Below are 26,292 nucleotides of genomic sequence, written 5' to 3' on the forward strand. Positions count from 1 at the left end.
AAGACCCCAAATCGGGCGATCGGTTGATATGGGAGCTATATCAAAACCTGGACCGATCTAGCTCATCTTCGACATGACAAACTTATTATACCCCTGCCACCATTCTATGGTGGTGGGTATAAAAATATTTTTATGTAGAAAATTTTGTCAAAAATTTATTTCTATAGAAAATTTAGCCAAAATTTTGCTTCTATAGAAAATTGTGCAAAATTTTATTTACACAAAAAATTTTCCAAAATTTCTATTAATAATTTTTTCAAATTTTTTTCCATAGAAAATTGTGCCAAAATTTTGTTACTATAGATTTTTTTATACAAAATTTATACAACATTTTATGTCGATAGGAAATTTAGTCAACATTTTATTTTTATAGAAAATGTAGTCTAAATTTTCTAAATGGTAAAAGTGACTCAAATTTTGCTATATAAAAAATTATGAATGTTTCCCAAATATTGCACGAGATTTTGTAGAAGTCTGATTTCAGATTTTATCAAAATGTTGATCTAAATACAAAGTTGTGCAGAGTATGTTACAATCGGCCCGCCCGACTTTAGACTTTCTTTGCATTTTTATTTTTTGCTATAATTGTGTTACGTCTCATAACGTTAGATTTAAATTTTAGGTACAGAGATTTTCTAGAAGTATATACAATTTTGTCTAAATCGATTCAGATTCAAATTCATGCATTTGGGAATATAACCCTTTATAATAATTTTCGTCCACAAATACATATACTGTCGGTATCTTCTCATATTATGATGGGTATTTATATCATTATTTTATTTATTAAACATTGCCCTAAATTTGAAATAAAGAGTTTAATTGGTATAAATGCGAAATTAAGACCTTTCTTGCACACATAAATAAATACGATACTTTATATCGATCCATATATATACCCCATATATATCCCCTCAATAGAACTACAAATTAGTGGTACTAAAATGAGATTTAGTTATATTACCCGGAGTCGACTCCGGAGTCGGAGTCGGAGTCGAGCAAAATTGGCTCGACTCCACAGCCCTGCTAACAACCATGCAAAAATTGGTCCACATCGGTCCATAATTATATATAGCCCCCATATAAACTGATCCCCCTATTTGGCTTGCGGAGCCTCTAAGAGAATCAAATTTCATCCGATCCGGCTGAAATTTGGTACATGGTGTAAGTATATGGTCTCTAACAACTATCAAAAATTGGTCCACATCGGTTAATAATTCAATGATTAAAACCGCTATGTTAATCGTAATTAAAGGAATAGGAAAAACAATTAGGTAATATGGGGAAAAATTTAAAAATTTGAAGCAGAACAAAAAGTGAAGCAGATTTTTGGAAGAAGGAGTGACGAAGTAAATTTTATGAAAATGAAGCAAAATACTTCGATTGAAGTAGTAGCGGCAGCACTGATAGTGTGAAATTCAACCAACATTCATATTTTCGGTTTTAGTTGGTAGAGTCATAATATGCTCATATACACACGATGAAACACACGACAAAATTTAGAGTCTATATCTTAATATATGTCTAAAGTGTTACTTTCTTTGATTGTATTAGGTCGTTGTTCAACCAACATCCATTCCATTTCGTCCATTAACAAAATAGCTGTTAATATAAAATCCAGACATTATAATAAGGGATGTAACTAGTATTAAATGCATATTATTTTTATATAAAGGGTGATTTGTTAAGAGCTTGATAACTTTTTTTTAAAAAAAAACGCATAAAATTTGCAAAATTTCATCGGTTCTTTATTTGAAACGTTAGATTGGTCCATGACATTTACTTTTTGAAGATAATTTCATTTAAATGTTGACCGCGGCTGCGTCTTAGGTGGTCCATTCGGAAAGTCCAATTTTGGGCAACTTTTTCGAGCATTTCGGCCGGAATAGCCCGAATTTCTTCGGAAATGTTGTCTTCCAAAGCTGGAATAGTTGCTGGCTTATTTCTGTAGACTTTAGACTTGACGTAGCCCCACAAAAAATAGTCTAAAGGCGTCAAATCGCATGATCTTGGTGGCCAACTTACCGGTCCATTTCTTGAGATGAATTGTTCTCCGAAGTTTTCCCTCAAAATGGCCATAGAATCGCGAGCTGTGTGGCATGTAGCGCCATCTTGTTGAAACCACATGTCAACCAAGTTCAGTTCTTCCATTTTTGGCAACAAAAAGTTTGTTAGCATCGAACGATAGCGATCGCCATTCACCGTAACGTTGCGTCCAACAGCATCTTTGAAAAAATACGGTCCAATGATTCCACCAGCGTACAAACCACACCAAACAGTGCATTTTTCGGGATGCATGGGCAGTTCTTGAACGGCTTCTGGTTGCTCTTCACTCCAAATGCGGCAATTTTGCTTATTTACGTAGCCATTCAACCAGAAATGAGCCTCATCGCTGAACAAAATTTGTCGATAAAAAAGCGGATTTTCTGCCAACTTTTCTAGGGCCCATTCACTGAAAATTCGACGTTGTGGCAGATCGTTCGGCTTCAGTTCTTGCACGAGCTGTATTTTATACGGTTTTACACCAAGATCTTTGCGTAAAATCTTCCATGTGGTCGAATAACACAAACCCAATTGCTGCGAACGGCGACGAATCGACATTTCACGGTCTTCAGCAACACTCTCAGAAACAGACGCAATATTCTCTTCTGTACGCACTGTACGCATTCGTGTGGTTGGTTTAATGTCCAATAAAGTAAACTGAGTGCGAAACTTGGTCACAATCGCATTAATTGTTTGCTCACTTGGTCGATTATGTAGACCATAAATCGGACGTAAAGCGCGAAACACATTTCGAACCGAACACTGATTTTGGTAATAAAATTCAATGATTTGCAAGCGTTGCTCGTTAGTAAGTCTATTCATGATGAAATGTCAAAGCATACTGAGCATCTTTCTCTTTGACACCATGTCTGAAATCACACGTGATCTGTCAAATACTAATGCATGAAAATCCTAACCTCAAAAGAATCACCCTTTAGTACCAACCTTCAAATGATTCATGTCAAAATTTGACGTCTGTAAGTCAATTAGTTTGTGAGATAGAGCGTCTTTTGTGAAGCAACTTTTGTTATTGTGAAAAAAATGGAAAAAAGTAATTTCGTGTTTTGATAAAATACTGTTTTCTGAAGGGAAAAAATACGGTGGAAGCAAAAACTTGGCTTGATAATGAGTTTCCGGACTCTGCCCCAGGGAAATCAACAATAATTGATTGGTATGCAAAATTCGCACGAAAGAGGTGGTTACCGACGAAAACATCAAAAAAATCCACAAAATGATTTTGAATGACCGTAAAATGAAGTTGATCGAGATAGCAGAGGTCTTAAAGATATCAAAGGAACGTGTTGGTCAGATCATTCATCAATATTTGGATATGCGGAAGCTCTGTGCAAAATGGGTGCCGCGCGAGCTCACATTTGACCAAAAACAACAACGTGTTGATGATTCTGAGCGGTGTTTGTAGCTGTTAACTCGTAATACACCCGAGTTTTTCCGTCGATATGTGACAATGGATGAAACATGGCTCCATCACTACACTCCTGAGTCCAATCGACAGTCGGCTGAGTGGACAGCGACCGGTGAACCGTCTCCGAAGCGTGGAAAGACTCAAAAGTCCGCTGGCAAAGTAATGGCCTCTGTTTTTTTGGGATGCGCATGGAATAATTTGTATCGATTATCTTGAGAAGGGAAAAACCATCAACAGTGACTATTATATGGCGTTATTGGAGCGTTTTAAGGTCGAAATCGCGGCAAAACGGCCCCATATGAAGAAGAAAAAAGTGTTGTTTTACCGAGACAATGCCACAAGTCATTGAGAACGATGGCAAAAATTCATGAATTGGGCTTCGAATTGCTTCCCCACCCACCGTATTCTCCAGATCTGGCCCCCAGCGAATTTTTCTTGTTCTCAGACCTCAAAAGGATGCTCGCAGGCAAAAAATATGGTTGCAATGAAGAGGTGATAGCCAAAACTGAGGCCTATTTTGAGGCAAAACCGAAGGAGTACTACCAAAATGGTATCAAAAAATTGGAAGGTTGTTATAATCGTTGTATCGCTCTTGAAGGGAACTATGTTGAATAATAAAAACGAATTTTGACAAAAAAAATGTGTTTTTCTTTGTTAGACCGGGGACTTATCAGCCAACCTGTTAAAAGCACCCAGAGAAGGAATATGATCACCTCAAACATGTTTTAAGAGCAAAATGTCCATGTAACATGGTTTTCGCAACCATGTTATTTTCTCGCAAATCATGTATCTGATTTCGGCAAGCAGGGGCCAAATCACCGCATTCGTCATCGAGTTCTGTTTCGTATCGAGAAACATTTCGATCGCAGTAAATTTTTGGATCACGGCATTCGATCGTAATTTATTTTGGCTACTACTTTTTTTATATTGCTGTAAACATATGGTAATAAGAAATTGGAAGCAAAAGTGAATTTTAAAATAAGTTTTTGTGATCAATATATGTTATTTCTGGGAAATTTATATTATTTTTGTGTGTTAAAATATATGTGTAAACATATTATAATGAATCCAAGTGTTTTTTTCCTCGTCTTCGGATTCAGAGGATGAGTACAAAGTGGCATTAATAAGGACAATTATTCCTGAAAAAAAGTCCTTTATTATTGCCTGAAGTATAGTAAGTGATTCTATTTTGAAGTAAGTGTTTTTAACATCCATAGATTTAAAAGACGTTTTCGTCTTTCAAAAGAAGCTTTTAAATAAGTTCTTGAAAAAATGAGTTTTTTTTGTATTACTTGCATAGTAATATTATATTTTCTTAAATGTATTTTGCCAAAATAGAATATACTTACATTTTCACCAACTTCTTGTTTCTTTTTGTTTACCTTTTTTTGCTCAAAAATCACTACATAATTCGTTTTCGATAGCATGCTACCTATCGTGTTCAACTTCGAGTAGAAACAATTCGATAACGACTGCGGTGATCCGCGTAAACTATATTACGATGACGAAGTACTCGATTTCGACTGCGGTGATTTGGCCCCAGGTTATATTTGACGAGAAAATAACATTTTAGTGACAAACATGTTACATGCTCACCTTACAAACAGGGCTGTGGAGTCGAGCCAATTTTGCTCGACTCCGACTCCGGAGTCGACTCCGGGTTATATAATTAAATCTCATTCTAATACCACTAATTTGTAGTTCTATTGTGGGGGTACCGTAAGTGGATCGATATAAAGTATCGTTTTTATTTATGTGTGCAAAAAAAGGTCTTAATTTCACATTAGATGCCAATTGAACTCTATATTTCAAATTTAGGGCAATGTTTAATAAATATAATAATGATATAAAATATGAGAAGATAACAACAGTATATGTATTTGTGGACCAAAATTATTGATACTATCTCAAATCCTTTAAATTTGTTGCGATCTATATAAAGGTTTATATTCCCATATGCATGAATTTGAATCTGAATCGATTTAGACAAAATTGTATATACTTCTACAAAATCTATGTACTTAAAATTTAAATCTAACGTTATGGGACGTAACACAATTTTAACAAAAAATAAAAATGCAAGGAAAGTCTAAAGTCGGGTGTGCCGATTATAATATACTCTGCACAACTTTGTATTTAGATCTACATTTTGATAAAATCTCAAATCAGACTTCTACAAAATCTCGGGCAATATTTGGGAAATATTTATAATTGTTTAGACAATTTCGCAAAAATGCATTTATGATTCATTAATTGAAAAGTTTTAAAATTTGAGTAATTTCTACAAGTTTTCGACTTAGCAGTGAGTATCAGTGAGCATACAATTTTGGAAAAATTTTTGTCTAGTAAATAAAATTTTATATATATACAAAATTTTGACTAAATTTTCTATAGAAATAAAATTTTGGCAAAATTTTCTATAGAAATCAAATTTTGGCCAAATATATAGAAATAAAAATTTGAATAAATTTTTTTATAGAAATAAAAGTTTGAAAAAATTATCAATAGAAATACAATTAAAAAAAAATTGTGTAGCAAACAAAATTTTGCAAAATTTTCTATAGAAATAAAATTTTGCAAAATATTCTATAGAAATAAAATTTTGACTAAATTTTATATAGAAAAAAATATTTCTATAGTAATAAAATTTTGAATACATTTTTATAGCAGTGAGTAGCAGTGAGCATCAGTAAAAAAAAATTGAGAAAATTTGCTATAGAAATAAAATTTGACAATTTTTTCTTATAGAGATAAAATTTTGAAAAAAATATCAATAAAAATAGAAAATTTTTTGTATAGTAAACAAAATTCTGCAAAATATTCTACAGAGACAAAATTTTGACTAAATTTTCTATAAATAATAAAATTTTGACAAAATTTTTTATAGAAATAAAATTTTGACCAAATTTTCTAATAAAAAAATCTATTACTATAAAATTTTGGCAAAATTTTCTATAGAAATAAAATTTTGACCAAATTTTCTAATAAAAAATCTATTACTATAAAATTTTGGCAAAATTTTCTATAGAAATAAAATTTTGTCTTAAATAAAATTATGAATAGAAATAAAATTTTGAAAATTTTTTTGTGTAACAAACAAAATTTTGCAAAATTTCTATAGAAATAAAATTTTGCAAAATATTCTATAGAAACAAAATTTTGACTCAATTTTCTATAGAAATAAAATTTTGACTAAATTTTCTATAGAAAAAAATATTTCTATAGTAATAAAATTTTGAATAAATGTTTTATAGAAATAAAATTTTGACAAAATTTTTGATAGAAATAACATTTTGACAAAAAACAACTTTGAAACCATTTTCTGTCAATACTCCACATATGTATATGGCCTTAAAATAAAATAAAAAAAATATATTTTCGATTGTTCGAAATATTTCATATAATGATATGGGCATGGATCGATCCAGCCCATCTGCTAGTCTAACATTCTAGGAAACATAAAAAGATAGCCATAATTGGACGTTGATTTTGATTTACAATCATGCTGTACATTGATCGAATAAATAACGCAATGGAAACTAATTTGCGTAAAAACTTGCTTAGTTACAAAAATGTGAAGTATTTTAAAAAATTTGGTTTAGCCGGAGTCGGAGTCTAGCAAATTTTTTTCGACTCCGGCTCCGATTCCAGCAAAATCTTCAGACTCCGACTCCGGCCCCACAGCCCTGCTTACAAAAATTACATTTTGCTCTTGAAACATATTCCTTCATTCTCTTCGTGAAAAGGCTTCCACGATAATAGGTTGCGATGAAGCCGGATCGTAGTCAACCTGATTTTAAGGATTATCAAATCAGCTACTCCTAGCTGCTACTAGAGGTGTGCACGTGACACGAAATTGTCGTGACTCACGAAAATTTTCGTGATTCGTGCGTGAGTCACGCTCATGAGTGTACGTGAGTAACGAATTACGCTCACGAAAATATTCCTGCTCACCAACATAAAACGATTAAGAGTTAAATTCAATTACAATTCTAGTGACACCTGGGATGTTAAGAGTTTAATAACACTCTCGATTTTAATAATGCTCATGTTTTCAGACACTTCGGTAAGGTAAATTAATCATAAAATTATTCGTGAGTCACGATATTTTTCGTGAGTCACGACGTTTTCGTGCGTGAGTACAAATTTTATTTTCTTGAGTGTGCGTGAGTCCTACCAAAAAATATCGTGCGTGAGTGTGCGTGAGTATGATTTTTCAGTCGTGAGTGTGCGTGAGCGTGAGTAAACTATTACTCACGAGCACACCTTTAGCTGCTACAAGAACAAAACCATTTTCCGCCCGTGTAAAACTTAAATCCAAAAGTACACTTATTATTCTTGTTGGTAAAACTTATTTCATGAACCATTATATCTCTATTTTATTTTTTACGTTTTCCATGTGAAATAGGACCGATTTTTTTGCATATTATATACTTACTTCTTTATTAAAAGAAAATTTCTTCTCCACAACACAAGGCAGGAAACCAAAACGTGCTAGTATATTTTCTTGGAATAACAACATACGATCAGCTCTAGTTTCTTCGGAAAACTCTGTAAAAACTATAGTTGCTATCACCAGATGCAAGTCATATTTAGTTGAAGATACAAACCTTCAAATAAACCTTCCCCACGATTTAAGACATCTGTTGCCAATGGTATAAAAATTGGCCCTCGAAGAGGATCCGATTTTTCAGTGAATGGTTCGGCCATTGGGTCAGCTGGAACCGGAACTAATTGGAAATTACATTGATTTGCTTTGCGTATCCAGCCATTTATCTGCATTGAAGTAAATTTAAGATAAGCACATCAAGAAAGTTAAGTTTTAGAAAGAAGAAATTTAAATTCGTTAACTCACCAAATCCCACACAATGGGCCCGGAAGATGTAACCCATTGGACAACAATTTCAAATGCGAATCCAGATTGCATGACAGTATGATATTTTACATGACCCCATTCCATACGTTCGCTTTTCTGGTTGACATCGATTTCGAGGTGGGAATGACGGTAAATTTTTTCTAAGAAAATACAATTTTATTGAAACATTGGTAGAGCGAAATTCGACACACAGTGACTCCAATGGTCTATGATAAATTTAGTGGTTTAAAGACATTTAACACACATAACCAATTAATTGAAAACAAAAGTCGAAAGTCGACTTTGCCAAGAAGTCGACACGTCGAAACCGACTCAACTAATCGACTTTCGATGTTAATCAAAAGCGGCCAATAGACTTTTTATATTGACCAAATCGACAAAACGAATTTTAAGAAAAAATTCGAAGAGTCGAATTTGAATTGCAAGAGGAATGTGATATAGTCCTTTTATGCCGAAAATTCATCAGAAAGTCACAAATTCTAAAGTCGACTTCTCAGCAATCTCAAGTCGAATTTTTCCAAAATTATCCGTTTTATTATAGAAAGTACAATTATTGTTTATTTTATATATGTTTTATTTTTAGTGATTCAAATTTGTTGTCGCCACCTAAACTAACATTTATTGTTATAATTTTCATAAAATTATAGGTTTAATCCCACACACAGGGTCCTTGGCAGCGTTACCGTTGGGAATTTAAAAAAAGTGGCAAACGTGGAAAAAGTGGCACAATTATTTTTGAAAAGAGGAACATTTAACATATTAACTTATATAAAAAAATTAATACTGCTATGAGGTAAAGTTAAAATATATTTTGCGAATTCATACAAATTGTAAAAAAAGCTCTTTAAAATTAATTTTTAAGCGTTCGTAAAATTATCGGGCCATTTAATTATATCTTTAAATTCGTTTACGATATCAAAATAATTTATATCATTATTGGTTTTTATGCGGATCTAAGAACTTTGTATTATTAGTAATTTTTTTTTATTTATGCCAATTCATGAAAAACTTTAACCACAATTTTAGGGTAACATTTTAGAATGATTTCTGAAATAATTTGTGAGTTGGCTTCGTGGCCTATGTATATTTTCGTAATTTCATTAATATACAAAGAATTTTCATAGTCGATATCTGCGATATCACTAATTGCAATATAACTCTGTTTTAAAAAAATTATGTATACTTGTAATAGAATATTTTTAGTTAAACTTGTATCAGTTTAAGAGTGATTTCAAACTTTTAACTTTTAACTGAGATCTCATGGCTTCATCAATTATTCTTTGTGGTCGCACTACAACGATAGAAACGATATTTAACGCAATAATAAATTTTGACATAACCTAAAATGAATCATAACCGTTCACATATATTAAGCATTAATGCACGGATGAAAAAGACTGTTTTTCATATGTTTGGCTATAAACATTATATGTTTGGAACACAAATTTTTAAACACAATATTTTTGAGTGCAAGCATATAATGTTCATAAACTAGCATAACATGTTTGGGACATATATGTTAATATGTTAGAACATATTATGTTTGGGACATAAAATGTTTGTAAATATAATATGCTTGGATGCAAACATATATTAATTTAGAAATAGCCTATAAACATATATGTGTTTAGTAGCTTGAAGCGCTATTTAACAGGGAGCGATATTGAATTAAGTTGGTGGTTGTTGCTTGTTATTACAAAATTAACATTTTATTTTTCCTTGGGCAATTGATCAGCTACTTCTTTGATCCTTACAAACTGTGTGGTCCGCTGCTCGAATCCCCGTCCGGCAAAAGGTAAAATTAAAATAAAAAAAATCGTACAATTGAATAATTTCTTCTACAATGTTTGTATTACAGAAAAAGGTGCTAAGAACTAAAAAATCTCGTGGAAGTGAGAAAGATGTGGGGGAATATACAATTGGGCAGAAACAAAATTTTGAGCATTCAGGTCGAAAACCTATGTTGTTAGCACCTATATTACCTGTTTATTTTCATAATTCATTATGATTGTAAATATATAAATAAATAAATAAAATTTTGAGCACAATATTGTTTGGAAGAATTTTTTTTAAGCATATAATATTTTTGGGTGCAAAATGCTTCCAGACATATTATATGTTCACATAATAACATATTGTTTTTTGAAAGACAACATTATTGAATTTGGATGCAAAAATACAAAATGTTTGGAACTTAGACTACCCAAACATATATTGTTTAGACCAATATGCTTTCAAACATATTATATATTGGAAGAGATCAAACATATAAATGTTTGGGCAATACCCAAAAATGTATATGCTTGAAGCAAAATATGTTTGGGAGTATATGTTACAGAAGCGATTTTTTGTGAGCGTGTGGACGATAGCTGTTTATCGTTGGTGGATAATGTTAAATTTTCTAAATAACGTATCTCTTTTTGATCTTAACTTCCCATAAAATTTTAAGTTTTGAAAAAGTGGCACAAAAAACGTAAAAAGTATCACATTTAGTGTCACAAGAAAAAAATGGCACAAAAGTGGCGCCAGCCAAAACATGTGGTAAATTGCCGCTTTAGTGGCACAACAGTAACACTGGTCCTGGGTGGTTACATGCACAGAACTAATACGAAAGCCCTTTTGATGCATTTAAAATTTCGTTCAGTTCATAGTTTTTATTTATTCTTTTGACTTTATGAATTCAACCAACATATAAGCAGAATATAAATATACTTACTATTTTTACAGCAATCAGTCCAGGATTGCGGGGAAGGAACGTCTTTAAGAAAATTTGGTATTCGTGGTAGTGATGGTTCATCCAACCACAAATTACTACAACCTAATAATTCGATTTCCATCCATTCGTTTTCAAAAGCACTTAAATCATTTAATGGCGGAGAATAGTCTACAGCACAGAAATAAGATCAGAAAACAAAAGACATTATTATGATTTCAATTAATTTGAATACCTTTAGAATTTTTGTCTTGTTGAGCTATATAGTACAGATAAAATCCAGGTATAATTGGTTTATTGAAATCCCCCGAAGCATGACAAATCATTTTTTCTTTGCGCATTTGTTCTAGAATTTCTAAAGGATTTCGGGCATTGTTTTCTAGGTTAGTTTTAAGCCATACTAAGGCATCGAATGAGACAAATGTGTAGGAAGGAAGACTTTGAGTTTGTGAGAGAAACGCTACTCCATAAATGGGATTTTTCATGGCATCAAAAATCTCATTAAGTGTTGCATTGGGACGCAATTTCACTTCAACTGCTAAGCTGTAAAATTACAAATAGATGGGAATATGTTTTTTATACTATAAGCCATGTATAGTATAAAAATACTTACTTATCATCACAATCTTCATGTTGAGTGGAATCATTTGCATTCATAGCCGCTGCGGCTGCATCTGCGGCAGGATGTATGATCCGTCCACCTGCTCCTACTCGTTCGGGTTTAATCACAGATGGGCGTATACAGCTAAATTGAATTGAGAAACTTCTATTACATGTATAGACTGAATCAATGTATAATGCGATTAAATTACATTTAATGTGCATTAGAAAGTTGAGGTGCGATTTACATTTTCTTTTGTTAAAAAACGTATATTTATAAAAAAAATTGAATGCGTAATGGTTTTATGAAATTATAGTGATATTGTGTCACGGCAAACCAACAAACCTTTGCTGAGGTGAATTAAAACTATGATGATGCTTATCAAAGGAGTTTCTAGTGGTAGTAACATGCTGAAAGCCAAAAACCAAAAATAATAAAATTAAAAGAAACCATATGAAAGTTATGCACATTTTTTTTAAATAATTATAGTAAGGGATCGATAATAAAGCATATTCTAAAGAAAACATAAGAATAGTATGTAGAAACAATATTAATATTGTATATAATAACTTTAATTAAAACAAATGAGAAGGGTGCCAATGTGATACTTGCCGAAACTCCCATACTCAATGACTTATAAGCAGACTACAAATTTAACATATTACATATTACCATTTTTATACGAGCTGTTTGGAAGATTAAGGCAATTGATCCTTTTAAGTTATTGAAAACAAAATGCCATATAAAGGGTGATTCTTTTGAGGTTAGAATTTTCATGCATTAGTATTTGACAGATCACGTGGGATTTCAGACATGGTGTCAAAGAGAAAGATGCTCAGTATGCTTTGACATTTCATCATGAATAGACGAACGATCTGCCACAACGTCGAATTTTCAGTGAATGGGCCCTAGAAAAGTTGGCAGAAAATCCGCTTTTTTATCGACAAATTTTGTTCAGCGATGAGGCTCATTTCTGGTTGAATGGCTACGTAAATAAGCAAAATTGCCGCATTTGGAGTGAAGAGCAACCAGAAGCCGTTCAAGAACTGCCCATGCATCCCGAAAAATGCACTGTTTGGTGTGGTTTGTACGCTGGTGGAATCATTGGACCGTATTTTTTCAAAGATGCTGTTGGACGCAACGTTACGGTGAATGGCGATCGCTATCGTTCGATTCTAACAAACTTTTTGTTGCCAAAAATGGAAGAACTGAACTTGGTTGACATGTGGTTTCAACAAGATGGCGCTACATGCCACACAGCTCGCGATTCTATGGCCATTTTGAGGGAAAACTTCGGAGAACAATTCATCTCAAGAAATGGACCGGTAAGTTGGCCACCAAGATCATGCGATTTGACGCCTTTAGACTATTTTTTGTGGGGCTACGTCAAGTCTAAAGTCTACAGAAATAAGCCAGCAACTATTCCAGCTTTGGAAGACAACATTTCCGAAGAAATTCGGGCTATTCCGGCCGAAATGCTCGAAAAAGTTGCCCAAAATTGGACTTTCCGAATGGACCACCTAAGACGCAGCCGCGGTCAACATTTAAATGAAATTATCTTCAAAAAGTAAATGTCATGGACCAATCTAACGTTTCAAATAAAGAACCGATGAGATTTTGCAAATTTTATGCGTTTTTTTTAAAAAAAAAAGTTATCAAGCTCTTAACAAATCACCCTTTACCAATCTACACAAGCCTACCATATGTTTCATCGCAGGTTAAAGCGAATTTCCATAGGTCTGGTGGGGCGAGATTATTTATTAATTTTATGTTAGCCTGGTGTCAATACAGGCCGGGTTTAAGTCATAACTCATACACTGAAAGAAGAGTCCTTTTCTGAGCAACGAAAGACAAAGCTTTCTCTTGGCCACAAAAAATTACTTTAATAGCAAATAAAAAGACTAGAGACAATCGTTGCAAAGCTTGTCATAAATTCGTGTTTATCTCATTATTCTTAAAATTTTTATATGAGCTTATGACAAGAAGATAAAGGAAATTTATAGTATTAAGTGAATGAAAAGAAAATGCCAAATACTAATATACACAAGCCTAGCTATACATTCCATCGCAGGCTATAGCGAATTTCCATAGCCTTCAGTATAGATTTAGTGGGGGCGAGATAATTCATTTCTTATATGCTTATTTCTTATGGAAATGGCAAACTTGAATTATTCTTAAAGCATTTCCAACACCAGTGAGCATCCTTTTTTTCATATAACTACAAATTTAACAGTTTTTATCTCCGCAAAAAATCGCAAAATAAAACCAAGAAAATTTGTCGTATATTTCTCAAGAAAAATGTCCTCACGAAATTTTCGGCAAAAAAATATCAAAGCATTTATGTAGGAAGCAAAATTTTAGGAAATTTGAAGACTGCACACAAAAGAGAATTCAATTTAATTTTTTATTTCATGGAATTTATATTCCTTTTCTTGTTTCCGAGTGTTTTTTGATGTCAATCATACTATAATTTTTCAATATTTAATATTGGAGATGAATAAAAACATGCAATATAGTTTTAATTGCTGAGATATTTCAAGATAAAAGATTGTCCACGTGGACAGGCAACAACAATGCCTAGTAAAATTGGATAAGCAAATGGAAACACGGCACGCCGCTAGCCATCACGGACTGTCATTCAACCGTCGAACTGAACGAACGTGTTTTTAATAGCGGATTATTTCATCGTAATAAGTACTTAAAGGGTGATACGGTCAAAATTTGGTCAATATAAACTTGACGTATTTCTTTCAATTTTGCATTTAAAAAACCTGAACACCCTTCATTTTGAAGGTGTGTGTGTGTAGAATGTTGCTCCTATTTTGATTTTGGAATTCACTCTTCAGTTGTCAAAATGCCGTCCAAGCAAGAAGAGCAGCGTATCAAAATTTTGCTCGTGCATCGCGAAAATCCGAGCTACTCGCACGCAAAGCTGGCAAAATCGCTAAAAGTTGCCAAATCAACCGTTACAAATGTAATTAAAGTGTTTGGGGAACGTTTGTCGACAGCCAGGAAGTCTGGATCGGGGAGAAATCGAAAACCGGAAGCCGCTGAGACGACAAAGAGAGTTGCTGGTAGTTTGAAGCGAAACCCTAACCTCTCTCTCCGAGATGCCGCAAATAAGCGTGGTGTATCGTCTACAACCGTGCATCGAGCCAAAAAACGAGCCGGACTATCGACTTACAAGAAGGTAGTGACTCCAAATCGCGATGATAAATAAAATACGACGGCCAAAGCGCGATCCCGGAGGCTGTACACGACGATGCTGACGAAGTTTGACTGCGTGGTAATGGACGACGAAACCTACGTCAAAGCCGACTACAAGTAGCTTCCGGTACAGGAGTTTTATACGGCAAAAGGAAGGGGAAAGGTAGCAGATATGTTCAAGCACATAAAACTGTCAAAGTTCGCAAATAAATATCTGGTTTGGCAAGCCATCTGTACCTGTGGCTTTAAAAGCAGCATTTTCATAGCTTCCGGGACTGTCAACCAAGAAATTTACGTGAAATAGTGTTTGAATAAACGTCTGCTGCCTTTCCTGAAGAAACACGGTTGTTCCGTACTGTTTTGGCCGGATTTGGCATCTTGCCATTACGGCAAAAAGGCCATGGAGTGGTACGCCGCCAACAACGTGTAGGTGGTTCCCAAGGACAAGAACCCTCCCAACACGCCAGAGCTCCGCCCAATTGAGAAATACTGGGCTATTGTCAAGCGGAATCTAAAGAAGACCAAAAAAACTGCTAAGGACGAGCAGCAGTTCAAGGCAAACTGGCTTTCTGCGGCGAAGAAGGTGGACAAGGTGGCTGTACAAAATCTGATGGCAGGTGTCAAGCGCACGCAGAGAAGGAATATGATCACCTCAAACATGTTTCAAGAGCAAAATGTTATTTTTGTATGGTGACCATGTAACATGTTTGTCACTAAAATGTTATTTTCTCGTAAAATATAACCTGCTTGCCGAAATCAGATACATGATTTCCGAGAAAATGACATTGTTGCGAAAACCATGTTACATGGTCACCACCCAAAAATAACATTTTGCTCTTAAAACATTTTTGAGGTGATCATATTCCTTCTCTGGGTGCGTGAGGCCCGGCTATTCGGTTTTGGAAAAGCGAAAGCCTAACTGAATATTTTTCCTGAAATCTATACTAATTGAACTTGAAAAAGAAATTTAATTTGATTTTTTAAATAAACGATTTCACCGATTTACACGCGTTTTCCCTTGACCAAATTTTGACCGTATCACCCTTTATTACGAATTTCAAGTGTGGTGGTAAATTAAACCACCATGCAGCGAAATTCAAAGTCATCCACTGGGTTGCTAACATCAGGGCCCAGTGGACGGGTATCGACTGAAGATTTAAATTGGGCAATGACCACAAGTCAGGCCCAATTAGTCAACCTGTAGACGGGTTGACAGAGGGCGACAATTTGGCAAGTCGAACATTTTCTAAGGTAACGACATCAAAAGGAGGTAATCCCTCACTAAAGAGATTCAAGGAACACAGAAATGCTTTGTTTATCCTAAAGAAATTAGGATCAGTCGACCCAAGTACGTTGTCGGCTAAGCAAAGCGATTCCTTAATATGGGCTCAAGGAATTCTTGAATTTGGAAAAAGGGAACGATCACCGGATGAGCTGCCATTCTCCAAACGGGAACAAAGATCGTTTGCCTCAGTTGCAAAAGACAGCCTTGTGATGGCTATCATTAACAAAGGAGCATTGGACGGTATGGTTGCAAAGCAAAAAAGAGGTCTATGGATTGCTTTAAAGTTGCTTTGATGCTAATTGGTGAAGTTTGGGAAGGAGCCGCTTTAAAGTTAGTCGAGAAAAAAAGACATACCGGCTAAACCTAGAGCACATGCATGGATACCTGCAAACCCTCCTGATCTTGAGTCAATATTAAACAGACTAAAGGAATGTAACCCAGATCTTCCAACCGCCGATTGGAAGGTTGGTCGTTTGGATGAGATGGATGGACCAAGAAGACATGCGGTGTTTATATTGAACATTGCGTCGCTGTCACATATAGCCCAGACCCAAGGACGTGTAAGTTATGGCTTTCATGATATCCACATGAAGGTATACAAAAGTGATCAGCCAGAGGATGCCGAAACGGACAAGCCTCCGTTAGAGTCAGAAGTGAAAAAATCTCCTTGCGAAGCCGAAGGAGACATAAAAACTACAGACATTGACGAACATCATATGCGGGAAATTTCTACAGACTCAAACCTCACCAAAGCTGATCCGCGGCTTGTTGCGAGAGTCACCGAGACATGTGAAGAGGAAGCCCTTGATGACTCAATCGAAACGGCTGATGTGACCGTGGTTGAAAATTTGGATGGTTTTACGGTACCTCCAGATAAATCTTCACCATTCTAAGGCTCCTTGTGCTACCTTAAAAGTTCTCCTGATGAAAGGAGACATAGATATAGTTCTTATTCAAGAACCATACATATATAAGAACGAGATCTGTGAATTAAGCACTCCGGGTTTCAAACTTTGCATAATACCGGTAAAGATATAAATCGAGCATGTATAATTGCTAAGAACGAATTTAACTTATTTCTGCTTCCTTCATTGAACAATGCAAACACTGTCGTAGCCAGTCTAGAGATAGACAAATGCAAATATTGGGTATATTCGGTCTACATGTGACATGATAGGGAGATGCCTCCATGTGCCGTTAAGACCTTAGTTGAGGAGTCACTGAAAACAAAGACAAAACTCATTATGGGATGTGGTGATACTAATACAAGGTGTGAGTCGCTAATAGAGTTCATTTTGCGACTAACCTTGTAGTTTGCAAGAAGGGAGATGCAGCAACCTTCGTCACCAAAAATAGGCAAGAGGTTTTGGTCGTCATATTGGCCTCTCCGGAACTGAATTATGATCTGAGTGGCAAGTTTTGAGGGAACATAGCTTCTCAGATCATCGCTACATCAGTTTCAGATTGGCTGTTCGTACTTCAAAGACCATATATCCGCCAAATGTTAGGAAAGTTGATTGGAATAGGTATAGGGAATCGTTCAATATGACGATACCGGAAATACCAGAGACAAATATGAGCACTGTGCAAGATATCGAACACACAGTGGAGCGGATTATTAAGGCCTGCAACATCTCACTGAAAGCTGCATGCCAAGGGGGAAAATCGACCGCCATGGTGGTCTACGGAGTTAAGTAATATGAGGAAATCCTGCAGGAAACTCTTTAATAAAGAAAAGTCCACAAGAGCTCCGGAGGATTGGGGCACTTACAAGATGAATCTGAGAGGATATAAACGAGAACTGAGAAGGGCTCAGCATAACTCTTGGAATGATTACTATAGCAGTATCGAGAATACGTCGGAGACTTCCAGACTACGGAAGGTACTAGAATCCAATAACTCAGCTCCAGGTTTCATTAAAACATGGGAGGGTAATTGGACAACCTCCAGTGAGGAGACGTTGGAGGTACTTTTGGACACACATTTTCCAGGAAATCAGACGGTTGAACCATGTTCTGGCGGGGCATCAGAGGCTCAGAGGTCATTTCCTATCGAGGAAATTGTATCGGAGTCTAGAATAAAATAGGCTTTAAATAGTTTTGGTCCATTCAAATCCCCCGGTCCTCATGGAATTACTCCGGCGGAGTTACAAGCAGTGACTGACAGAATTATCCCTTGGTTGGCGGTGATATATAAAGGATGTATAAACTTAGCATATATTCCAGAAAAGTGGAGGGAAACAAAAGTCGTTTTCATACCTAAAGCGGGAAAATCCTTTCACTCGAGTGCGAAGGATTTCCGACCAATCAGCTTATCCTCATTCCTACTTAAGACTCTGGAGAGGATGATAGATATTTATCTTAGAACTAGCGTCGATTCAAGTTTGCTCTCGAAACGACAGCATGCATACCCGAAGGGCAGGTCTACTGAGACCGCATTGTATGAACTAGTCAGCTTTATTGAAAGCTCACTATCTGTCAATGAATACACAATCGTGGCGTTTCTAGACATCGAAGGGGCATTCAATAACGTCCATCCGAGCTCGGTATTAAATTGACTGATACTCTGAATGTTGATCCAGGTATACTCAGGCGAAAGAGAATGGTCTTGGGGTTAATCCTGCGAAGACAGAACTGGTCACGTACTGCAAAGATCGCAAAACCCCACGGTTAAGCCCATATCCTTAGGGGGTATTGAAATTCCCTTTGTTGAGTGTGCAGAATACCTTGGCGTCATTTTGGACAGGAAGCTGAATTTTAAGCTGAATATTGAAGAAAGGGCGAGAAAAGCCACGGTAGCTTTGTACTCGTGCAAAAAGGCAATAGGAAAAAAGTGGGGACTAAAACCGAAAATTGTGTATTGGCTATACATGGCGGTGGTTAGACCTATAATGCTATATGGTGTTGTAGTCTGGTGACCGGCACTTCAGCCCACAAGTATAGATAAAGTTCAGCGTATGGCGTGCTTGTGTATCTCAGGCTCATTCAGTAAGACAAGAAAAGATTTCCTTAATGTCATGCTGCATCTTGATGTCATGCACATTTTGGCCAAACAGTCAGCTGCAACAACGGATGTGCGGTTGCGCGCACTATCGCTGTGGTCGGAAAAAAGGTACGGTCACAGTTCGGTCCTCAATATAAAGCCAGATGTGCCAAACGTAGTGGATTACACTTTGGCGAAACCACTTTTCGCCAAAAAGTTTGAGACAATAATTCCCAACAGTCAGGCGTGGTGCGCACATACCCCAGGGAATAAACGTTATATAGATTTCTACACTGATGGCTCCAAATTGGATGGACAAGTGGGAGTATATTCTAAAGACCTGGAACTTTGAATAGCGAAAGATTACCTAATAACTGTAGTGTTTTTCAGGTTGAAGTATTAGCAATAAGTGGTGGCGAATTGACTGAGAAGTAATGTTCCAACAAATATATACTCAGACAGTCAACCTGGAATAAAATCCTTGGATTCTGTATTCCTTAACTCGAAAACGGTCATCGACTGCCGCAAATCTCTCAACGAGATGGCTGAGCAGTACAATATTCACCTAATATGGGTGCCTGGCCATAGGAACATACCGGGGAACTGCGAAGCAGATGAGTTAGCAAGGCTAGGAACTACCTTACATATTCCAGGGGAACTAGAATCTGTTGGTATGCCTCTGGCTACCTGCAAGCTCTTACTGCGCGACAAGGCTGTTATGATGGCAAATGTTCGATGGGAGAATTGCAAGGGTTGTAACGACACCAAGCAGATATGGCCTCATATAAACTTAAACCGCACACTAGATATGCTAGTGTTGTCAAGACATCAGATATCACTCCTGATATCTGCTATAACGGTCGCTGCCTGATAGGCGATTTTCCAAAAACTATTGGCGCGAAGTTTAATGACCACTGTATGAGCTGTCATGATGCGGAGGAAAAGGAATCAATTAAACACCTCTTGTATGAGTGTCCTACATTTTGTGTAAGGTGTAAGCGAATTTTAGGGGCATATACGTTTAGATTACTGGCGGAAAAACTTTAGCAGTCTGCTAATGTTTTTGGAACAATCTGGTTGGTTCAACAAAAGAAAATAATCGAGAAGGTTCAGCGGTTAAAACTAGAAGTGCCCATATGTAATAAGTATTTTTAGTTAATGTGGTATCACAATGGACTGAATAGTCTAAGTGAGCCTGAAACTTAATCGGGCTACCACTTTAACCTAACCTAAGCTAGCCATCACGGTATTTCGTCGCGGATTTTGGGCTTCACATAAGTAAATAGGCCTACCGCCTATCGCTGTGGTTCATTTTACACACTAATGTCCGAGAAAAAAACATGTTCACAGTCCAAAAATAACATTTTCCTTCTCTGGAAAATTACGTTGAAACGATATGTGATGAGAAAAACCGTAGGAGTTACGAAAATCTGATGGCGATGAACAGAGAGATATAGAGGGTTTTAACTGGCATTATAAGTGGGCATAATACACTTGCGAAACATATGGTAAGAATATGATGACAATTGCAGATGGTGCCTGGACCCGAAGTTACGGAAAACCCGTACCACAAGATACTGGGCTCCTTTTTCTTTCATCATTAGGATGTTTTAAGAAACTTTAAAGAAAACGGAGCAACTTTAAAGAAGACGATGAAGAGAAGAAGAAGATGAGAAAACTATCTCGAGGAATCTCTATGGGACTCTGGTGGTCTAATTTTAAACTCTAATGCACTAGCTTATTACTATAACAAGTAATAAGTGTAAATCAATAATCAAAAAGGCAAAAATAGGCTAAATGAAAATTTTGCGTCTAAATACAACAAATAACTGCTAAATTTAGCTGCAAAGCTTCTTAAATGGCCACACTGTGTCTAAGGGTATGGTCTCACTGGGCAAATATTTGTCCAAAATGAGTGGCAAACTTTTTTCCTTGAGTTTTTTTTTTTGAAATATATGGATACAGGTTTTGGAAAGTATTCCTATTGTGATCCAATATGAACTAAAAATGTTTGCTGGTTTGACTGTGGCGACGAATTCTGTTAAATATTTGCCTAATGTGACCATACCGTAATTGAGCTACTATAACCTAACCAATATTAAAGCAAAAAACTGCAACATAAGCTGCTGTGTACAAATTAATGTTGTGCTTGTATAAGAGGAAAAAGAACAGTGATATAAACTAGAGGTCTGCACAATTCCATTTGTAAATGCAGAGTACACGTGTACTTGCTAAATGAGTACATCTATTTGATAGAGTCGCAAAAGAATTGGTACACATTTCAATGAACACCAAAAGCCACGAGTAACTTCTTGTTGCTACTCTGATGTCTTAACTACCAACAAACACATATTCCTCTTTCTCTCTTATTGAAGTGTACTCAGAGTGATCACGTCGAGTATGTTGCGAGAACAAAACTTCATAGAGTACTCCATGTACCACGTGCAGTTCCAGAAATACAAGAAAACAGTTACTCTCCATAATATATGTTTTCGGATTAATATAAAGAACGGTAAACGTTAAGGTAAGTGTGTGACATACATAAATATATGATTAATAATAATGGAAAGTTTTGCTTCGCACATAACTGAGCAATACTTGTGGTACCACGTGAAGTGAAGAGAATCCATGTTGTACTTTTTCTCAAGTACTTACATTTTTATTGTTCCTTTTTTTCGGAACACATATTGTTTCGGATAAGTACTTGGTGGTATTTGACAAGCAAGTGTTCTCTTCACTTCACTACTTGCGCTCTGAGAGAAAGACAGTGTATGTACTATATTCGACAGCGAATTACATACATGTAGTGAAAAGTTATTCGATGCAGACCTCTAATATAAACTTAACCAAAGAAAAAAGAGACGGTGATATAAACTTAAATATGAAAACGTATAAATTATAAATATTAACAAATATTTTTTATAACTATTATAATACACGTATATGCCGACCGTACAAATGTAAAGCATATATAACAAACTATATACAAGAAATAAATAAGCAAACACCTCAACCAATAGGTAACACAAAAGTAAAAAACACGACAACCAAGCCAAAAAATATGCATAAGTCAATAAGCGAAGTGTAAAGAGACAACAAAAAATATTTGAAAGATAAAAACCTTGGGCGTTTCTCAGGCAACCGATTACTGCCAACTCGTTCACGGAATGGTGAATTTGTAAGGCCCTAAATAATTAAGGGAAATTGTAAAAGAATAATTATATAATTGAAAGAAATAGAAGTAAAAGTATCATAAATATGAAACAAGATTAGAGAAAAATCATTTCAGTTAGTATGACAAGAAACGTTCATAGATCTTCACAACAAAACAAAAAGAGAATCTTTAGATTGATATAAAGGAAACAATAGATTTGTTTGATTTTTTTGTTAACTGTATAGAAAATATAAGATAGAGAACCTGATTAGGCGGAGGTCTGGAAATTATGCTGGTACTGTGGCGCCTTCTTGTTAGATGACTTTGTGCGGTAGGACTATCCTGTAAACGAATCCAACTCAAACATTTAAGGCAAAAAGCGACAATACAACATTTTAGGAATATTAAATCAAATAAAAAAAATTAAATTAGATTAAACAGAAAGTAAAACGAAACATAAAATAATGTGTATACTAATGTATACTAATCAAAAGTAAAAGCTTAAACGAATTTTCAAATATACATATGAATAAGATACAAAAGACAATAACAATAAGACACAAAATTTCATACATGCATATACACATGTGGGCATATGCATGTACATACATACTTCTCACTATTCAAATACAAATTAGATAAAAATAATTAGTGAGTTAAAGAAATCTATAAAATAGTGCAACATAAGTCATTAAAAATAAATAAAGAAATAAATATACAATAATGATAGCTTACGCGAGTTTTACGTCGTTTCAGTTTGTTGATGTGGACTTCCATGAATCTCATAAAATCTTCGATTTGCTGTTTAGAATTTTCCATGGGAGATTCCACAAAAACATCACAGTTTTGACATTTTTGTTCCATAATCTTGTTAATCGCTTTATTTTCTTTGGGTAAGAGATACATGCGAAATCGCCAATATTTTAAATTCTGTAAAGAAAAAGAATTCATTACAATTATTACAATACCAAAACATGTAATGCCTCAGGGCATAGGTAATTGAAGGTTGAAGTAAGATTTATGAAAGAAATATTTACATATTATTTTGATGAACGTTTTGGAAGTGGTTCCAAAATCGCCTTTGTTTTGGAAATAAAAATTTGCCACTATTGAATGGATAAAGATATCAACATAATTTTTCCTTTGTGTGAAAGCTGAGGTGTTTTCCTCTAAGTTTGTAGGTCCTTATGGGTCAACGGACTGACCTATAGGCGTTGAAAGTCACCTCGGGTGTATGAAGTTTTGTTTTACCTGCTAAATCCGGATTTATTAACCGATTTCTATGATTTTTTGGGTGGATAGAACTTGCAAATCCCTACAAAAAAGGTCGCGTGCGTGTGCGAATATCTATAAAGATTTCGAGATATGGGCCTTACATTTTTTTTTCATAATTTTAACAAAATGGAGTCAGTATTTTGGACCTAGAAGATTTGTTTTCGGCTTTCTGTTTTCTTTCTTTAAATGAATTCCTTACAAAATTCTACGCATAATATGGTGAAGTTAAAATTGTGCACTTATGTGCTTTAGATTAAACGTTGTTGACTCCACAATTTGGAATTTCAAAAATAATCCGAATTTTGACCCATTTTTTTTTTATAAATATTTCCTTTATTCAGAAATTCATATAAATGAATATGGTTTAGTCTACATAAAATATTAAATTGCCTTAGCGCCGAAATGACTTTATAGAGGCTATTTGACAACTAATTTAATTTATATCTACGTTAAAAATCACAACATAGATATATATTTGTTCCAAAAAACTTATTGCATACTTTCTGTTGTAACATATTTTCAAATGACACTTTTTTAACATATGTCCCCACTTTGGGGGTTTTTGATTCGAATTTTGGGAATGGTATATTCAGCAACAATTCTTGAAACCATTTTCCTTTTTCCATTTCCCTAAAAATTTTTGGAATATAAATAGGCAAAAAATGGTTTTCAAAATTTTGAGAAAAAAATTGACCCTAATTGATATACACAATATGGATTTTCCCGGGAATTTGCTACTTTGTTCAATTTTTCAATTTCAATTTATTGAGACAATACAATAAGCCAAACGAGGCCAATAAAAGTGTACTGCCATTTTAGTAAATCTTAATTCTATACATCATTAGAAAAATACTAAATTCAGATATATACATATCAATTCCATTGATATTATTATTATTATAATTGGCCATTATGGCTATTTAACAGGTTGGCTGATAAGTCCCCGGTCTGACACATAGATGGCGTCGCTAGTATCAAATGCATATTATTTTTATATAGTACCAACCTTCAAATGATTCGTGTCAAAATTTGACGTCTGTAAGTCAATTAGTTTGTGAGATAGAGCGTCTTTTGTGCAGCAACTTTTGTTATTGTGAAAAAAATGGAAAAAAGGAATTTCGTGTTTTGATAAAATACTGTTTTCTGAAGGGAAAAAATACGGCGGAAGCAAAAACTTGGCTTGATAGTGAGTTTCCGGAATCTGCCCTAGGGAAATCAACAATAATGGATTGGTATGCAAAATTCAAGCGTGGTGAAATGAGCACGGAAGACGGTGAACGCAGTGGACGCCCGAAAGAGGTGGTTACCGACGAAAACATCAAAAATATCCACAAAATGATTTTGAATGACCGTAAAATGAAGTTGATCGAGATAGCAGAGGCCTTAAAGATGTCAAAGGAACGTGTTGGTCATATCATTAATCAATATTTGGATATACGGAAGCACTGTGCAACGTGGTTGCCGCGCGAGCTCACATTTGACCAAAAAAACAACGTGTTGATGATTCTGAGCGGTGTTTGCAGCTGTTAACTCGTAATACACCCGAGTTTTTCCGTCGATATGTGACAATGGATGAAACATGGCTCCATCACTACACTCCTGAGTCCAATCGACAGTCGGCTGAGTGGACAGCGACCGGTGAACCGTCTCCGAAGCGTGGAAAGACTCAAAAATCCGATGGCAAAGTAATGGCCTCTGTTTTTTGGGATGCGCATGGAATAATTTTTATTGATTATCTTGAGAAGGGAAAAACCATCAACAGTGACTATTATATGGCGTTAAAGGAGCGTTTGAAGGTCGAAATCGCGACAAAACGGTCCCATATGAAGAAGAAAAAAGTGTTGTTCCAGCAAGACAACGCACCGTGCCACAAGTCATTGAGAACGATGGCAAAAATTCATGAATTGGGCTTCGAATTGCTTCCCCACCCACCGCATTCTCCAGATCTGGCCCCCAGCGACATTTTCTTGTTCTTTCAGACCTCAAAAGGATGCTCGCAGGGAAAAAATTTGACTGCAATGAAGAAGTGATCGCCGAAACTGAGGCCTATTTGGAGGCAAAACCGAAGGAGTACTACCAAAATGGTATCAAAAAATTGGAAGGTCGTTATAATCGTTGTATCGCTCTTGAAGGGAACTATGTTGAATAATAAAAACGAATTTTGACAAAAAAATGTGTGTTTTCTTTGTTAGACCGGGGACTTATCAGCCAACCTGTTATATATGGGAGATATATCTAAATTTGATCCGATTTCTTCTAAATTCAATTACATTCGTCCCTGTGCCCAAAAAACACCCTATGCCAAATTTCACCAAAACCGGTTAATTGCGACCGGAATCCTGTGAACAACAAATACATGCACAGACGGACGGACACCAAGCGCTAGTCGACTCAGGATGTGATTCTTAGTCGATATACTTTATGGAGTCTAAAATCAATATTTCTGGTACATTTTTTGGCAGATCAAAGTTATTATACCCTGACCACTATGTGGCAGGGCTGTGGAGTCGAGTCAATTTTGCTCGACTCCGATTCCAGCATTTCTTATTAGCCTCGACTCCGACTCCGGTGTCGACTCCAGGTGGTGTACCTAAATCTCATTTTAACAGTATTCCACTTGTATTTTTAAGGTTCCAAAAATAGACCGATATAAGTATTCTATTTTGCCAAAAGAACTCTAATTTTAAATGTTGGTATGACTCGACGATAAACCTCAGCATTTTTGGGATGTAA

General features: G+C 35.4%; 1 protein-coding gene across 11 annotated transcripts in view; it reads right to left on the reverse strand.

Annotated features, from left to right (window-relative positions):
* Iml1 (GATOR complex protein Iml1) overlaps window positions 1–26,292 on the reverse strand; it is a 61,092-nt gene that overhangs the window by 8,199 nt on the left and 26,601 nt on the right. For 4 of the 11 annotated variants that reach the window (XM_075303951.1, XM_075303949.1, XM_075303942.1 and 1 more), the window contains 9 exons: window positions 23,020–23,214; window positions 22,549–22,626; window positions 22,252–22,316; window positions 11,669–11,800; window positions 11,291–11,598; window positions 11,059–11,226; window positions 8,322–8,482; window positions 8,077–8,242; window positions 7,905–8,026 (listed from right to left, as the gene is read on the reverse strand). In XM_075303951.1, the coding sequence (XP_075160066.1) occupies window positions 7,905–8,026; window positions 8,077–8,242; window positions 8,322–8,482; window positions 11,059–11,226; window positions 11,291–11,598; window positions 11,669–11,800; window positions 22,252–22,316; window positions 22,549–22,626; window positions 23,020–23,214 (1,395 nt within the window). Of the gene's footprint in view, window positions 1–7,904; window positions 8,027–8,076; window positions 8,243–8,321; window positions 8,483–11,058; window positions 11,227–11,290; window positions 11,599–11,668; window positions 11,801–12,001; window positions 12,067–22,251; window positions 22,317–22,548; window positions 22,627–23,019; window positions 23,215–26,292 lie in introns of all 11 variants that reach the window. The other 7 variants (XM_075303952.1, XM_075303944.1, XM_075303945.1 and 4 more) reach the window with 4 other exon arrangements.

The sequence above is a fragment of the Haematobia irritans genome, chromosome 4 (assembly GCF_050003625.1).
Source record: "Haematobia irritans isolate KBUSLIRL chromosome 4, ASM5000362v1, whole genome shotgun sequence".
Taxonomy (NCBI): Eukaryota; Metazoa; Arthropoda; class Insecta; order Diptera; family Muscidae; genus Haematobia; species Haematobia irritans.